The sequence below is a fragment of the Nuphar pumila genome, chromosome 6, assembly GCF_984573655.1.
Source record: "Nuphar pumila chromosome 6, dmNupPumi1.hap1.1, whole genome shotgun sequence".
Classification (NCBI taxonomy): domain Eukaryota; kingdom Viridiplantae; phylum Streptophyta; class Magnoliopsida; order Nymphaeales; family Nymphaeaceae; genus Nuphar; species Nuphar pumila.
The window spans coordinates 6,270,484-6,288,862 of record NC_143254.1 but is presented as its reverse complement, the minus strand read 5'-3'; the positions used below and the strand labels follow the sequence as shown (position 1 = coordinate 6,288,862).

Below are 18,379 nucleotides of genomic sequence, written 5' to 3'. Positions count from 1 at the left end.
GATAATGAGATAACTCTCATTGGATATAGATCTGATACATATTCAAATTGGGTTTGGATATGTGATTTATGATTTACTTCATGATGAAAAAATAACCTAGTTTGTGAATAACTTCATGATAGAGATATATCATGAAAGAGAAATCCAACTAGCGTATATAAAACCTCATAATGGCATGACTTAATGCAAATATTACTTAAATGCAATGCATTGAAAAAATGGGAGTTGAATTATAATTTTACACATGTATGTGAGCATATTTATTTATATATAATGATAAATAATCATTATAAATAATGCTCCCTATGGTATGCTTGTATGAATACATGAAAGTTTTTTTTTTATGTTTTTAAAGTTTGTGTATGAAATGCAACATGGTTGGTCACATATATGACTATTTTGATATGCTGATCTAAAATGATTAGGTGGTGACCAACATGTGATAGTACACATGGATAGTGGAAGTATAAACTATGGTAAAAGTTTGAAAAAATGAAAGTATTTGCTATGTTTGACAAATCATGGATTTATGAATTAATAAATTTTATAGTACTCTACTAGTATACATGTGGACATGATGATGTTCTATGGTATGGTCATGGAAGAGCCACAATAACCCCATGACTATGTGAGACCTACATAATATGGCATTCACTTTTTAGATCTATGGACTGCATGAATTAGTATGCAGTGAATTTCTGAAATAAACTGTTACACAAAATAAAGGTTATAATAAAATCTATGACATGATGAAAAAATAACCTAGTTTGTGAACAACCTCATGATAAGGATATATCATGAAAGAGAAATCCAACTAACGTATATACATAATACACTGGTTATTATACAATACGGGTGTTCGCCCCATATGACCAAGTGAAAGATGTTGAATCGTGGTACAAATCCAGTGTGGCCAATGAGTCTCACATAGAATCTAATGACCCACTTGAGTAGTGGGCCATTGAGATATGAACTACTAGGATAGTGGTGGGCTCACTTCACATTGGATTCTCAGTATGTTTAGGAATCCAATGAGTTAGTTATGGTTGAGTAATGGCCACATAGCGGAGAATAAATACCCAAGCCCTTGCCTTTGAAGAAAAAACATAAAGCTCTCGATTATTTCATCGAGAAACTTCCCTAAGCAGGTCATTAATCTATTCCTTATTTCCTTATCCTCTATCCTTCCCTGTTCCCACCACGATCCTAATTCCTACAGAATTTATACAACCACAATCCAAGTCAAGGATGGCCACATACAAATCCTTCTTTCAGGAGGGCTCATAAGTATGGATTGCAAAATTCTTGTCCATTTTAAAATTATTCTTAGTATCTGAAGGACTTCTCTCAATTCGTGTTGGTCCTTCAGTCTACTGTCTTGTCTATTATATTTGCTTCCTTTTTCATGTATAAAGTATATCAGGGGATTTGTTTTTCTTCAATAATATTCTTGTTTGTACATTCATTGCGTACTTGTAGCAGAAACAAACACATTAATTACCTGTAAATTGTGACATCCATTTTCAATGTTTATATGAAGAATTTTTCTCTCCCATTTTAATTTCAGAGGCAGGTTGCTGCATGTGATCTTGGCCTTGTGTAGCACATTAAGCCCATTGCCAAGTGCTGCAAATAATCATGATGTTGCTCCATGCTGAGCATCATGGATTTTTTACAGGAATGACAATAAAAGTTTTTTCCCAGCCTCATTATGAGAAGCCTTCTTGAAGAACCTTACAACTAAAAAAATATTGCTTGTTTTGTGAAACAGAATATGGTTTATCAACAATTGAAGACCCTGGACAACTCAGTTTCATGCATACGGTGACTCTATTAGGAACTTGCTTGACTCGACCAACACTTCCATTAATCTTAAGGTGCAACAACCTCTTTGATTTCTCTATAGTCCTGTTTATTTTGTTTGCCAATTGATGATTTGGAGCACTTCACTTTAGGCTTTGTTTGGGAGCTGATAGTTGGTGTAGGATTCATGGATTTGAGTTGCATTGGTTCGAACTCTTCAAATGGTGATCCTTGGAAAAAGGTTTTGAGGAGGCATTAAGGAGTTAATGAGGTAGTTACAACTTTTCTTTTTAAAGGCAAGCTGGGGTTAGGCAGACCCCTACCAGTTATACAACTATACCATTGAGTTTTGAACCTGCAACGTTCCAACACAAGGTGACGTGCGCTAGCTGCTTCTACCAGACAAGCGGAGCCCCACTTCATTGCATTTGCACCTAAAAGAAGAGTTGACAAATACCTGCTCTTAGAAGTTTGCCAATTCTAGGAATTGAATCCTTTCACTTTCCCAAATCTCCAACTCCCTCCAATGCCTAGCACCCAAACAGAGCCTTATTCACCCTCGAGTAGAACTTGAATCCATTATAAACTTGCAGCCTTTCTCTAGTGCTTTGGGGAACCATCTGGCAGGCTGGGTGATTGACCAATCCCATTCAACATACGCCCCCTACCACTCAGATGAATGTGGAGATCACTTGAGGGGGACAGGTGCCCCTGTGAGATTGATTGACGAACATCCTTGGTCACACATATCAAGTGCCTGTTCTTGCCTCAAATAGAAGGTGCATGAGTCTGGTCTAATGCACAAATAGAATGTTACAAATTGAAATTCAAATGCCTTGGCACAAACTAATTTTCATGGAAACTCTTGAAGACCGGAGCCTTGAACTATTAAGTTGTATTGGAGCTCAGTGTCGTATACAATGGTTGTTGAGAAAACTACCTTAGTGGGTATGGCAATTGAGCTTTAATCAAGCGCACTCGGCGCGTTAGACACACTATCTTTAAAGTGATAGTTTTTTCACTTATTATGGAGTATTTGTGAATACCACCGGCCTATGCGGATGAAACTGAGCAACTAGACACGTACTATCTTAAATATTCTCTTGAATATGTTAGGTAGATGTTAAGCTCAACTTAGACTTAGACCCTAGGCTCAACTTAAGCAGAGTCTTGGCTAAGTCAAGATTTAAACTCACTAGAGAGAAACATGAAGAGCACTAGGGAGAGTGAGGGAAAGAGCTCGTATGAGCCATGAAAAGAACTGGGGTATATATGAGCCTCAGCCCAACAACCAGTAATAAAGGAGAAAAATGACTAGCAATGAATGACTTTAATGGCCAAACAGTTAGTAGAAGAGAGGTTATGGTTTAGGGTAACTTAAAGGATGAAAATGGTGCATAATGAGTTAGAATGACCTTGCTATGGTCAAATTCATCAAAAATAGGGGCACAGTCAATGCTGAACAATCTAAAATTAAGATGGAGAATCGTGGAACATTGGACCATTAAATGGTCCATGCAGGAATGTTGGACTAGGTCAAGGGTGGCTCTAACGTTTTGGGTTGATTGGGTCTAGGACCAAAACAGTTGTAAAAAAATAAAAAAGTGGGTTGGTAAACAACTAAAGAGAGATGTAATTGGTCTTGAGAATAAAATTGTCTCAAGTACCAAAAAGAATGATCAAAATCTAAAAATGACCATGACGAAACCAAACCAAACTAAATCGGGTTGTACCAAACTGAACCAAAATTGAAACCCAAGTCCAAAGCCAAAGCTAAAATCTAAGGTGCAAAGTTCAATTTGACAAGCCTCCAATAAACCTTGCTAATAAATGCAACTCTTTACTATATAAACCTAAGCAAAAGTGCAGCCATGTTATGGGCAAAGTGGGTGGGCACGTGCCCACCCTGACCCAGAAAAATCCCCCAATGGGGTATCGGGTCAAGGTGGGCACCGCCCAGGCCTGACCCAATAGTCAGGGCGACATGGCACGATATGTGTGCCCATTGCCCCCTGACCTTACCTCTCGTTCTAACTCTCTAAGGCTCATCACTCTCTGTGTGTGCAGTGCACCTCCACCCCGATCCCACCTCGCCACCTCTTTGTTGCCTCAACGCCACCAAACCAAAGGAGACTGAGACGCCATTGCCTCTGTTGGTTTGCCCTTTGACTATTCTTTGTTTGCACAGGTCCCCTCTCTCTCTGAAACTCCAACGCTAGCCCGCACTACTCCTCTGACCCTTCGGCCACTCATTGGTGGCAGCCTCCAGTGCACACCACACAACATGCTCTCTCTCTCTCTCTCTCTCTCTCTCTCTCTCTCTCTCTCTCTCTCTCAGAGGGGTCAAGCCCTCAAGCGCGCTGCCTGTACGTCAAGCCATCTATAGTCTGACCGCCTCTCCAACATGACGACACACCAATTCATTCTTCTTCTTCTTTCCAATTCTTTTTTTCAAATTATTCCTTGAATGGGGTTCTTATTATAAGGGTTTGATTTTTTTTCCAATTAGAAGGGTATGATGTTTGCCAAATTTAGGTCTTTGATTTAGTTTATTTTTTAAATAGAATGACTATTTAATTAGAGTTTTAGGGTTTTTGTATTTTTTTTAATTATCATTAGGCATGTAATGAATACTTGGTTTTGATTAGAATATTAGGGGTTTTGTTTTTTTTAATTAGCATAAATCTATGAATTTTTAGGGTTTTTATATTTTTTTAATTAGCATTAGGCATGTAATGAATGCCTGGTTTTGATAAGAATATTAAGGGTTTTGTTTTTTTAATTAGCATAAATATATGAATTTTTAGGGTTTTTGTATTTTTTAATTAGCATTAGGCATGTAATGAATGTCTGGTTTTGATTAGAATATTAGGGGTTTTGTTTTTTTTAATTAGCATAAATCTATGAATTTTTTAAGATAGAGGGTATTGATTTGGATTTTTCAAGTGACATAAATGGTTAATTACAATTTTATTTTTTCAGTTATCATAATGTATGCTAATAGCATGAACATTTTGATTTTACAGGTTTTATTTGTTTTGTTTTTTTAAATTAGTATAATGTACGATGTTTGTTAGGGTTTAGGATTTTTATTTAGGTTATTTTTTAAATAAACATGAATGTTTAATTAAGGTTTTAAGGTTTTTGTCTATTTTTTAAATTAGCATGAGGCAAGTAATGGATGCTTGCTTTTGGTTAGACAAATAGATTTTTTTTTGTTTTTATTTAGCATAAATTTATGAAGTTTTTAAGGAATTAAGGTATTGATTTGGACTTTCCCAAATGACATAAATGTTTAATTAGGGGTTTAAGTTTTTATTATTATTTTTCTTAGTAATTATCTGATAATAGCATAAACATTTTGAATTTAGGGGTTTTATTTGCTTTTTTTAGCATAATGTATGATGCTTGTTAGGGTTTTTGTTTTTTATTTAATTTATTTTTTAAATAGCATAAATATTTAATTAAGGTTTTTTATGTTTTTTAATTAGCATTAGGCATGTAATGAATGCTTGATTTTAGTTAGAATATTATGGGATCTTTTAGAGATTAGTGTATTGGTTTGCATTTTTTCAAATGATGCAAATGTTTAATTACAATTTTTGGGTTTTTGGGTTATTGTTTCTTTTTATATATCATTAAGCATGATTCCATTAATGAATGCTTGATTTTGGTTGTTACTTATCAAACCCCTAAATATTTGATTTTTGTTAGAATTTAAGTTTTTTATTTGGTTTTTTAAATGCTATGAATATTTAATTAGGCATTTTTGTTTTTTTTAATCAACATTAAACATGATGCATGCTTGATTTTGGTTAGAATTTTAGAGGTTTTATCTTTCTTTTTCAATTAACATATCTATGAATCATGTTATATTTTAAGGTTTTGACTAAACCTAAGTGTTCTCAGACTCTTTAAAGTGGGACTAAACTTTTAAGGAGAAATGAAAACCCATTAACTTAGGTAAATGTAGGGCAATAGGTAGGGAAAACTAGGTTTTAATTCAATAGTTTTGACTCCAACAATGGTGGCCATGTTGGCACCAAGATTGCCTTGGTTTCCTAGTTCAGGTTCTGTTCCACTTTTTTCCAATATTCATCAAACCTAAATGGTCAGTTCTCTAAAAAACATTGTGCATATTTCTAGCCAAAACAGGAGGAACATCAGAAATTCTTACTAACCAAATTCACTATTCCAGCATGACGTGAGCCCCAAACTGAAAATTTTACAACCAAACCACTAGGTAGAGTACTATACCTCAAATACGAAAAGGTGAAAAAGGAAAGATTGGGTCCATAATCCTCAAATACGAAAAGGTGAAAAAGGAAAGATTGGGTCCATGCTACACGTTAATTGTAGCCAGGGATGTGAGAAGTCGAGAGCTAAATACAGCTACTCTAGGAGAGTGCAGTTACAGGACCAATTCTGCATGAACTTTTATGAAGGAAGAAAGACAGTGCACCTGAGGTAGAGAAATATGGCAAAAAGAGAGGCAGAGTACCATGTGGACTACAAAATTCACAAACATGCTTGTTACCCCAGTTTTATTTTTATCCATGATTCTTTCCAACACACATTATGCTAATTCAAGTGCCAAGTATTCAAAGTCCAAGAATTGGATTCACCAACGAGTTATTTGGGCAAAACCTGGTTTGACACCCAAAACCAAGTTTTCACCCTGGTTTTGGGTGTCATCCAAAAAGTACCCGAGAATTTTTCATGGTTTTCATGCCAATCATTGAAAGAAAGAAGAAAGATTATTTGTGGTCTCTCTCTCTCTCTCCAGCATCCCTCACGATCATTCTGAAAAGTATTATCTTGGTCTAGAGCTGTTTACACCAACAAGAGGGAAAAAATAAGCTACATTGCTTTTTTACATTCGGAACCCTTTCAGCACAAGTTTCTAAAAAGGGCTTTTTCCTTGGAGGAGAAAAAATTTCGGGTGAGGGAAAAGGGATAATCTTAAAAGCACCATATCTGAACAGACTTATATTCAGCTACCGAATCTGGTTTCAATCTGGAAATGAAGGCTCCATAATTGCTTCAGTGGCTTGGCACAATTGAGGAGCACCAAATTGAATCTTCTTCTCCACACAAGGCGAGGCGTAATTCATCTAGTAGCGGTACTCCGAGAAAATGATAAACTGCCATCCATATATAATGGTGGAAAGAGATTTTAGAAGCTGCAAGAGCCAGATACCATGGTCTTTATGCTTGCAGGTGCCCCCAGTTTTACGTGTATGGATGATTTCTTTTGGTCCATATTTTACAAATTTGGCCACCACGCATTCAGTGGTCAAATGATAGGTTAACCCAGTTCTGGTCACAGTTGGCCCCTCTATGCATGCCCACCATCTGAACTACTGCAGGCCTGATTCTGCAAGATGTTATTTGTCATATCTCCTTCCAAACTCATCTGCCGAACTTCTGTAGGTGACAGTATCCTGATACATCGGACACAGTTCACAAATTCCCTGTCGCATACAATAAGCATATTAGTTCCAGTTGGCGACGGAAAACTACTCTTAGTGAATCAGAGAACCCAACTTATGTTGAGAGCACGTCAAAGACGTGGAAACACATGGAAAGGTAGCTGAAAGAAGCATTAGACTTACTCCCAAGGATCATCACCAAGAAGTAGGACATCATTTTCATGATCTACATAGACAAGTTTCCAACCTATCCTCTGAGGATCCTCAAGCTGGCCCTCTATTCCAAACATGCGAGAGAGATCACGCTGGAGCTCCTCATATCCTTTGTAGCGGGTAACATCTATGGATCTGCCCACAGCACCACACTTGTATACCTTCACAAGAAGAAATCATCTAGTCATTATCCAGCTCAAAGCAAGGAATGCACAAACAAGAAGACACAAGACTTTGAGCATCGAACCTTTGTGAATGTTCGCATTCTCTGATATTGTGGTTGCATCCATGAACCTCTGTTCAGGAAGTTGCTATCATTGATACTTGAATCCACAGAAACTCTGGAGTTAAAAGCCATTGACGGAACACCATATGACTGGGAAACTATGGAAGATGACAATTCAGGTTGAATGTCCTTGGGATTACCACAGTTGTTAAGGATGCTTCCTGTTGAAAACTGGTTTTGGAAGTCCTTTCCAGAATCCAAGCTTCTTGTGAGCAATGGATCAGGTGTCAGTGGGATGCTGCCTAATTGGCTATCAATGTTAACTCCAAACAGGACATTGTTTTGAGGATCAGTCTGCAGTTCTCCGTCTTGAGAAGTGTCTCTGAACATCAAGGATGATGGGTTGTAGGGAGATGGCGCAAAATTTTGCTGAAGAGCCACATCTGTCTGAGAAATGCAGGCAGAAGTTCCAGACGATGATGTGTCTAGATAATCTATCTGTGCGGGACTTAGGTATGTCTGTGGAGGAGTTTGGTTTTGGAGCTTGGTGATAGGCACTAATGGCTTGACTGCAATTTTCGGCAGTACTTTGGCCAAGTTGCTTCCACTTGCCATAGCATCCAAAACACTGTGATTCAGAACGGTAGCAACAGACTGGCCCATCTCCTCCACCAAACCATTGCTCCTACCGTTCTTGGTGATGGCTGACTGATTAACCAAAGGAACATTGCTGGTGGAAGGTGATGTAGAGCAATATGGCACGTCCTCCGTGACCACAGATGGTGTTCCATTCGCCACTAAACTGTAAGCAGATGTTGAGATGAAATTAGATGCTGGTGTCAGGACCAGTGCAGGTATGCCTGCCGCCAGGCTTGTTTGCTGTTGAAGTTTCTGCTGCCGCTGGTGCTGCAGAGTTTGAGAAAGTTGAACCCCTGTATGTAAAATTTTTCCTACCTCCTGCTGCTCTTGCATTTGCACCACGTGCTGTGTTTGCTTTTGAGGCATTGGTTGTGTCTGTGATAGCTGTTGTGGTGTTTCCAACAGCAACTGCCTATGCTGCTCATGCAGCTGGGTTGATTGAGACTGTATCATAGCAGACCGTGACAAGAGGGATTGTTGTTGCTGCTGCTGAATTTTCTGCAACATGTGCAACTGAATTTGTTGTTCAGACTGCTGCAGCTGCTGCGGTTGTTGCGATGTCTGGTGGATTGGTGCCTGCTGCTGAAAAATGCTGGTCTGAACTGGGATCCCGTTTTGTTGTTGGTTTTGAGCACTGACTTGGTGTTGAGCTTCTCGTTGTTGCTGCTGGCTTTGGAGAAGACTAGGTATGCCCTGGTGGCCCTGTGGAAGCAATTGTTGCTGCTTCTGTAGGCAATTTGAGCCAAGGACTTGAGGCTGTAAAAGTTGTGCTTGGATTGGATTTTGCAGGAGAGTTTGGTTTGTTAAGCATTGCTGCTTCTGCTGTGGTTGTTGCTGTTGTTGATTAATTTCATCGATCTGCTGTTGCTGCTGTGGTTGCTGCTGTTGCTGTTGAGGATGATCTACTGATACAATCTGACCTATTGTGGGTGGCAGCTTCTGCAATTGATCAATCTGTTGTGGCTGCTGCGGCCTTGAAGCATTGAACTGGAAATTATTCTGTTGCAATATCTGAGACTGCAAGCCCAACTGTCTTGACAAATCCGTGGTATTTCCAAGGCTGTGTAGTGCAGGTGATACAGGTGATGCTAATGGCCGTAGGTAGTCCTGCTGAACTGCCATAGTTACTAGCTGGGGATTCTGTTGCATGGTCATCCACTGAACCAGGCTTAGGCCAGGGATTATAGAGCTCTGAGTTTGAGAATCCTTCATGCAAATTTCATCACTAAGCCATGGCATAGTCCTCTTGAGAAGGCTCTCCATATCTGACTCATCATCTGCAAAAGCAGCCCTACAGTGTTTTGGTTAGAGATCCTATTTTCAGATCTACTACGATACCTCCCCTTGTTTGTAATGATGACAACCATGCATGGAAACTTTTGCACTAATTCATGAAAACCACCAAAAGACTGGGCCTAAACTGTCAGTGCCCATTGGCAGCTAGCCCTCAAACATAAAAGAGCCCGACTTGAGGTCCCAACAGACCTCATTTTCATACCCATGTAACTCATGGAATCACATCCAAAACATGTAGTATGGTTAAGGCTTCATGGCATACCTGGCATCCCTGGTTGTCTAGGTCGCTTTGATCCAAAGAATGGAGGGCAGATGAAGAAAGGAGCAGCCACAGGTTCAATTTCCCAAATTGAAACCCGGTTACGCCTTTCACCTGCAGCCGACTCATCCCAGCCAACCTGAATAATTAAATAAATGTTAGTCAAATAACTGGAAATAGTAATAAAGCAACTGAAAAATACCAAAGGTCCATAACAAGTAACGCCTATCACGAGTTAACCTGCAAGTTTCTCCACTGCGAGTTTTTCCACCTGATAGGGTCTATATCACTGATGCCTGTAATGGTACCCATACATCTGCACAACAAAGTACATAGATCATATTCTACCTGAATATCATAAGTGATTTACAAGGTCATATTATAAAAGTGAAATAGTTCAGTAGTATAGGAGTAACAACATGAGTACCTCCGAGTCCCAGCATCCTCAGTTTCAAACATTATTCGGAAGCGCATTCCAAGAGATATTTGATTACTGTAGACTGCCTTGTTATACTTGGCCAGCGGAATAACAAATTCTGAAGGGCTTGCTCTATAAGCATGAAACAAGAGTTCAGGACCTAGCTTCAAATAGATGCACACTTAAACTCATGAAAAACATTTAACAAAGCTGCAACCATTTGGAAAAGATAAAGAAATAAAATCACAATAGATGGGCATACATATCAAAAAGTGAGTAGTGTTTCAGTTCACGTTTATATTTCTCTTGACATGCAACCACTTCGATTGGGTTAATTGCAGGACAAAATGTTACAAGAATCTCTTTTGGATGGCAATGATAAGTCAACAAAAGTATGGCTGCTATCCGTACATCCACAGAAAAAATGGAATTTTGATAAAGCATTTATTTCAACTGACCTTGGATTGTAAAAGACGGTGAAGGGGCTATTATTTGCAGCAGCATGAGCTGCTGCAGCAAGAATGCCAATATGCATGCTGTCACTCGACACAACTGATGAAGATATATTTGTGGCTTGCCTGTTCGCCCTCCTTATTCCCAAGAGAAGCTGTGACTTCTCATCCCTGCTCACAACCACAAAAGTGAATTTTTTATTGCAATAATTATGAAAGCCCAAACAACTGGTATCAAGATGATGAAACATCAGCTTTTTATGGAGTTGAAAAGACTTTGATTTCAGTAAATCAAGGTGCAACTCAATAGTTTCATGAGCAGATGCTAGCTGCAATCATGCAACAGTTAAGAGACTGGTGCAACAAAGTCCAACACATCACAAACGATTGGTTGAAGTCAATAAATCAGTGTTTTATATGATCTCCAGAAAGCTGTTTTGGAAGGCTGAATGAAAACTAATGTTTCCCTTATTTCTAGGAACATAGGGATGAGGTAAAGGCATACATAGAACTAAATATCTAGAATTACAATCCACAGAGGTTGGAAGTCTAATTCAGTCATTTATATGACAAGAATTTTGTGATTCAACATATTGGAACAGTCTCTGATTGGTATTCTTTGACAAAACTTGGAAGGCTGAAAAAAGGAAAAAGAATGGGTCAAGTACGAATCAAGATCAATGATATATATCCAGAAAGTATTGCACAATAGTCTGCCAATTATTCTCATAATAATTGTCTCCTATATATTAGTGTCATTCAAATTATTCTACTTACCCTTTTCTAATAATAAGATAGAGTGCATGTTTTCACCAATACATTAGGATATATATGGCCAAGTATTTTTAGCACAGTTCATTCAATTAGTGGGTGTACCATACCGCAAGAACAGAACAGAGTCACCAGCGAAGAGCCTCTTGCCACTCACAAACAAACTCCAACCTGTTGTTAAAAGATGTCGTTTTGGTTGACCTGTAGCAAACCAAAAAAGAAAAAGGAAAAAAACTGTTAGTTTTGCATCATGGTAGGAAACTACAATTACATTCTCAAAGATACAGGTCAATGATGAACCATAAACTAGACAACTTGATCACTATGTTTCCAAGGTTTAAGGGCTAATCTGATGAGACGATCAATCTGCCCCAGTTTTCCTAGAGTTTGATTGATAATTCAAGTCAGCACTAGGTTGCATCACATCATTGTGGTTTGGCTACAACAAAAATCCTAAATATTCAAGTCAGATCATTACAATAGAAAATTTCTGGAAGAACAAAAAACAAAGATTACCTCTATAGATGTGGCAAAACTTCCATGCATTGCCATGTAAATCTCTGGCCACCAGCTCTTGAGCAGGTGGTTGCATTGTGTAATCCTAGTGCATAAGAAAAATATACATTAAGCTAGAAAATGTATTAACCACGTAAATAAACTAGAAAAGTACATTAATCAGCAAATCAATAAATTGTTGGCCTAAAATGCACTTACTAGAGGAGGAAACATCTTCTCTGCTGCACGACGTGGAATAGAAAAACCACCATGAGTGCTTGTATCACTTGCTGTCAAAGTCTTACAGAAGAACTCTGGTTGTGGTTTAGTTTGCCTGAGTGCCAGATCAGATGCCAACAGTGCCTCCTTGTCATACTAGATAAAAAAGGACAAGGCAACAAGCATCAGGGTGAGCACAAGAAGGAAACTCTACATTTCTTGACATAACATATAAAAATGAAAAACATGAAATACTGTAAATGAAGTAGATGAGCTTCAGTTCATTGTGAGACAATGATGAGATGACACCACCACCTATGAGTTTCAACTAGGTGGTTTGGAACCCACGAAGGTAGCCAATATATATATATATATATATATATATATATATATATATATATATATATATATATATATATATCACAGTCACGTGTATCGTTAAAGGTAATTTCTTGGCGAAGGTATTTCTCAGAGAGATTTTCAAAAGTTGATAAATCTTGGGAATATCTCGGGAGTTTTAAGAATTGAAAAAAATATAAATAACAACAAAAAACCAAAGAAAATAATAAGTTTTGTATTATTTTTCTTTCAAAAATATAAAGAAACCTATGTCACATGGGTGCGGGTGCGGGTGCGGGCACGGGTGCGGGTGTGGGTGCGGGGATTCGGCACTTCCAAAAAACCCGGGTGCGGGGGTGCAGCAGGGGCAAAAATGTAATATATATATATCATGTATAGTGTTTATGTATGAGGTCCATGACATTTATGCCCAACTTACTTTTTACCATTTTTTTATCTTATATGGTTGTCCCCAAAGATGATTGTGGAGCCTGATTTATTGTTTTTTCCCTTGTAGGAAGGGGGGTCCGGGGGCTCCCCCCGGCGCGGGTCCCGCTAGTGATATATTCAAAATATCGGCGATATCAGTGACAGTGATATATATATATATGTATATAATAAGTTTTGTATTATTTTTCTTTCAGAAATATAAAGAAACATGTTTTAAAGGTTTTAAAATATAAAAGAAACAAAAAAAGAGGAAATGCAAACTTGAAAAGAAAAACTAAAAAATATCATGATATTATCGCGATATTTTTTATTTGTCGATGTTGTGAAAATATCACGATATATTCCTAATATTATCGGCAAGCTTGAAATTGCTGATAATATCACGATATATTCAAAATATCGGCGATATCAGTGACAGTGATATATATATATATATATATATATATATATATATAACCCTAATCTAAATGCATACATTTGTCTCATACATGATGGGGATGGTGAGAAGAGATATATTTTACATCCCAAATGAGCTATAATCGGAGACACCATTGTTCTGGTACCGAAGTTCCTTTAACAATGGAAAATGCTACCTTTCAATGCAGTTAGAAATATGAGAACTGGAGTGTGAACTGAAATTTTCATAGGTTCTTTTGTTTTTTTCTTAAATCTGACCAATCTAAATGATATATATGTGTGTGTTAACTTGGTCTAGTCATTGGTTGACCTGTCCACTTTTAAATATTGGGTTAATGACGCTAAAGCAACAGTTGGTTAAGGTGTTAAGCATGATCAACAGTTATACGCATATACCATGTAGACAAAAAAATTATTGTGTACCATAGACAAGCACATTATATGCCCAATAGTTGACAAATCTTGCTAATCAGCTTACAAGTCATTTATGGTATTCATGCAGCAGCACAATCATAGAACATGCCATATCCTAAATATTATAAAAGCAGAAGGGTAGTAGGTGTCAAAAATTAGATGTTTCATTACTTTTTTAAAATTGACATCCTTGCCGTGTTTTTTGACAATGTCATTAAAAATTTGTTTACCCTTCTTCATATAGTTTTAAAAAACAAGTCATACTCTACATGCCATCTTGTAATTTTTTAAAACTCTTGAATTACCATATATAAAACTCTCTTTGTCTCTCCCTCTCTTTCTAATTGACAATGCCATTAAAAACTCTTGATTCACTCCTTATAAAAAAAAAACCTCTCTCTCTCTTTCTTCTCCCCCCCCCCCTGCTTTGTTTGCTTGGTACAGAGCACCAGCACATTTCTAGTAACTGGAATACTACCTAGGTAACGTGTAGAATTAATCAAATGAGTGACCAAGGCAAACAACATCAACCACTTGCTATGGCTGCATTCAAAACCAGTATACTTGCATGTACTCACTGTATTGACAGGCTGCAGAGTCATCTGCGCATAAACTTCATCCGTCTCTGCATCAGCCTGGTAAAAAATTAATGCAACAATAGAAAGGCAATTTTTTAGAACACATTCTGAAACCAATTCCATTAGAAATTAACCAACATTTTGAGACCATAAGCCTGAAAAAAAAACAGGAAACAATTTGAATGTAATGCACATAATTAAACACAACGCCATACATGCAGTGTCACATTATGCAGCAGGCAAATCAACTTTGATGGTAGGTTCGGGTAGTTTGGTATCTGGGCCTCGCTGCCTTTGTGCATGGAAGCTGCAACCTGAAAATTACAAAAAGGATATCTCATGAACTTCGAGTAGAATCTACAGAAATAATGGGATTACATGGTCTTAATTGTTCATTCTTCCTAAAAAACACATTGGGTTTATCGATGTGGGAACAATGAGATTCAAACACTAAATCTCCTTTTTGCACGTTACGTACCCTAACTAACTGTTCAAAACTGTTTTTGGCAACCTATGTGACAGGGTCATGTCGTTTTAGTGGCATATCCCTAGTGACACGACCAGACACAGACACTGACACGTACGGATATTATTTTAGTATTTTTAGTACAACAACAACAACAACTACGCCTTTATCCCAAAACAATTGGGGTCGGCGATATGAACCAAAAAAGAAAATCATTTTGGGTCTTCCACATGAATCCTTCTCCTCCAATCATTTCTATCCAATGCCATGTCCTCGGTGAGGTTCAAAGCATTCATATCCTTTCCTATCACCTCCATCCATGTCTTCCTAGGCCTACCCCGACCTCTTTTAACTAATATATTTTCCCATTTCTCCATCCTTCTAACTGGCCACCGTAAACGATTCTCTCTCATCTTATTTTCAATGGGTGCAACGCCTACCTTCTTACGTATCTTCTCGTTCCGAATCTTATCTTTTATTGTATTTCCACACATCCATCTCAGCATACGCATCTCAGCTAGACTCATTTTTTGAATATGATATCTCTTGGCAGCCCAACAATAGGGTATGACTAAGTTTTTATGCTGGCTGTCACAGGCCTACCGCAACCCTCCTCCTTTATCCGGGCTTGGGACCGGCAGTGTATAACTAAAGGGTTTGGCCAGAAACGAGCTCTATCAGTGTAATAAACTCTCTTTTTTTCATTCATTTATTATTTTAGTATTTTTAGTATTTTAATTATTTAAAATAATAATTTACTAAAAATGCATTTTATGCATTAAAATATCAAAAAATTTATTAACTAAAAAAATTTAAAAAAATTGTCCTCGTGTCCAAAAAAACATTGGAATTTGCACATCATATATGGGCATCATCTGTCCGGTGGTACCCGTAGCTTTGTGACATAGTTTGTAACATATGATATGATTCAGACATCATTCCCAAGGACACCTTGAACTAAATTCACCACCAAATGATCCAGCACCACCACCCAATGGTGCCGAAGCTGGGGATAGGGGGCACTTTGGTCATTTACGGAAAGGGCATGGCGCACTTTCGTCTTCTTCCTGGGGCTTCCCTTTCCTTGACCAAAGGAGACCACCGTGGTCCATGAAGCTCGTAACGAACTAACCACAAACCAATCCCCAAAAGGGCAAAGATCGATCGAGAAAATTCCACAAACAGCCATCCCCACTCGGCCACTCCCAAAATAAAACCACACCAGGGGCAATTTCGTCAACCGCAAAAAAAAATCAGAAACCAATCCCCAAAGCATCAAACATCAAGATATTTTCAAATGCCGATATAATCACGGGAAAGGGACTATTTAAAAAAATAACGCCTATTATTTGAAAATATCACGTTCTATCACGACATCAATGCGAGAAAAAGAAAACTCTTTTTAATGTATTAATAATATTTTTCACATTTATTTTGATAGATATTTTCTCGACATTTTCCCCAAAAACAAGCTTTTGAATTTATCAGGATATTCCCTCGTCCTCACCAAGATTTTCCCGCGAAGGAGATTTTTGTGGACTATTTTTCACTGTTAAAATAGAATTTCCGCAACAAATGACAGATACAAGTACAACTTTTATGCTTAAGACGTCGTAAATCGTCTCAGGAACAAATTAGTCTTTACTGGAAAAGATGGGTCCATTAAGATCATTCTCCATGACCGAAAGCCAGCAAGAAAGCGTTATCACTTCCCAAATCGTTTTCTTAATCAACATTCAGTCGTACAAAAAAATTAATGCCCAAAAACCCATCCGAGACTTCGTCAATTACCATTTCTAAAAATTAACCCAGCTTGATTAATGCCAGAAAAACCAACCCCAGAATCGTTAATTACGATTAAAAGGAAGTAAAACGGAGCAATTAGAGACTAAACAGAGAGTGATTAACAGCGGCAAGAGAGCAAGAGACGACGGCCAATGGAGGTGAGGGAGGGGACGTGGAGGCCATTTAGAGAGAAAGAGAGGGGCGCTTGCGTAAATTCAAGTTGTCTCTCTCACCTGCTCGCTGTGGCCCTGGGGGAAGTAGACGACGAGGCTTCCCGCCGGCGGCAGCGACACGAGGGGGCCGGCGCACGTGTGCCATAGCTCCGGGTTGATGCCCTTCCGCTCCCCTGCTCGCAAGGAGACACGTGTCAGCATCCCGTTCGCCCGATCGCCGGTGATGCCGCCCACCGGATCGCCAGTTCCCGGCCGGCTCTGCATCTCCGGCGACGGGGAAACAAAGGGAAAAAGCAGTATGAAAAGTCACGCTCTCTCTCTCTCACCTTCAACTGCAACGCTAGTCGGAGCCTTCATCGTACGGACTTCGCAGCGACGTCTCTCCCAATGTTAATCGCAAGGGCTCCGTCGCATTTTCTGCCGGAAGAGAGCGAATTCGAGGCCGGAGAGAAAGGCAAACCTTAGGAGAAAACCGCTCGGGCTAAATTTTCCGCCGGCCGTTCCCCTGGGGGAACACGCGGCCGGAGGGCTTCGTTGGGAAGATATCTCCCGCGGTGCCGGATGGGTGTTTCCAATGAGATACGGTACACAGCTCCGAAGACTAGTCGTTTTTTCGGAGGAGGGGCTTCGCGGGAGGTTGGCAGGACAATGGTGTGTGTGGCTGGAAATTTCGCCGGAATGAGGGAGGGGGGTGTGGGAGGGAGAAGAGTGGGGTGGCTTTTTAGTAGCCGACTACAAGGAGGGGAAAGAGAGGGTGCAGAGCTCGTGGCTCTACTCGTGTTCGTGTTTAGCCGAGCTCGTCCCTGAATGAGACGAGAAACACGAGCTGGCTCATGTAAAAACATTCATGTTATTTACGCATAATATATATATAATTCATTTTTTATATATATTTTATGCTTTCTTCTATATATATATATATATACTCTATACGAGCACTCTGTCGAGTTGCTCGCGGCTCGGCTTGCGAATTCATGATGAGCCGAATCACAAGCAGCTCGGCTCGTTTACCAGCCCGACTACATCTCCCCCTCCTTCTTCTTCTTCTTCTACTACTCTCATTTGTTTTATATTTTAATGATTTAAAAAAAATGCCTAATTTATCATATATTTCAGAAAGCCGCCAACATTTTCGGTTATTACGATTCAACCGGGTGCCCTCATTTTAAGTGTCAATTAGCTGACTGATTTTAGAACGATTCGGCTCTTTTCAAACATGAATTATAAAAGCCCGCAAGGAAAATGTAAGAACCGGAGTTTATTTTTTATGACAAGGAACCTAGATGAGAACCAGATCACTTAATGAGTTAAACCCTCAGTGGAGTCACTGACACCCAAACCCTTACCGAGCTTACCAGTTAAAAGACACTCACATATTCGGTAAGAGTCGAACCTGAGACGAAGGGGTCAAACACCTTTTTCCCAAGCCCACTGTCATTCGAACGACTCCAGCGGGTTTATAAGAACAGGAATGTTAAGCAGTCTTTTGTTAATACCTGATGAGTTAGGTGGTTTTTTGTTAATTACCTTAGTT

The 18,379-nt window shown here is 38.8% G+C and overlaps 1 protein-coding gene across 2 annotated transcripts; it reads right to left on the bottom strand.

Annotated features, from left to right (window-relative positions):
- Positions 1-7,013: 7,013 nt before the first annotated feature.
- LOC149833767 (auxin response factor 5-like) lies at positions 7,014-17,352 on the bottom strand. 2 transcript variants are annotated; one of them, XM_090009846.1, is made up of 14 exons: positions 17,172-17,352; positions 16,906-17,018; positions 14,637-14,735; positions 14,422-14,478; positions 12,224-12,379; positions 12,026-12,110; positions 11,620-11,710; positions 10,745-10,909; positions 10,296-10,418; positions 10,109-10,184; positions 9,872-10,007; positions 7,696-9,590; positions 7,419-7,609; positions 7,014-7,277 (listed from the first exon to the last, which is right to left on the bottom strand). In XM_090009846.1, the coding sequence occupies exons 1-14, from the start codon at positions 17,200-17,202 to the stop codon at positions 7,142-7,144; spliced, it is 3,354 nt and encodes a 1,117-aa protein (XP_089865972.1). In that variant the 5' UTR covers positions 17,203-17,352; the 3' UTR covers positions 7,014-7,141. The 2 variants fall into 2 exon arrangements, with proteins under 2 accessions (XP_089865972.1, XP_089865971.1); XM_090009845.1 differs by lacking the exon at positions 17,172-17,352 and having other exon boundaries at positions 16,906-17,163.
- Between the last annotated feature and the right edge of the window lie 1,027 nt (positions 17,353-18,379).

What these genes read in the sequence shown, in the direction of transcription:
- LOC149833767 (XM_090009845.1), bottom strand. Translation starts at nt 17,109, where the DNA reads ATGCAGAGCCGGCCGGGAACTGGCGATCCGGTGGGCGGCATCACCGGC. An exon ending in TGCATAATGTGACACTGCAT is followed by an intron (nt 14,479 to 14,636) that starts GTATGGCGTTGT and finishes ATTTTTTACCAG; the next exon opens with GCTGATGCAGAGACGGATGA. An exon ending in CGCAGTGGAGAAACTTGCAG is followed by an intron (nt 10,008 to 10,108) that starts GTTAACTCGTGA and finishes TTAATTATTCAG; the next exon opens with GTTGGCTGGGATGAGTCGGC.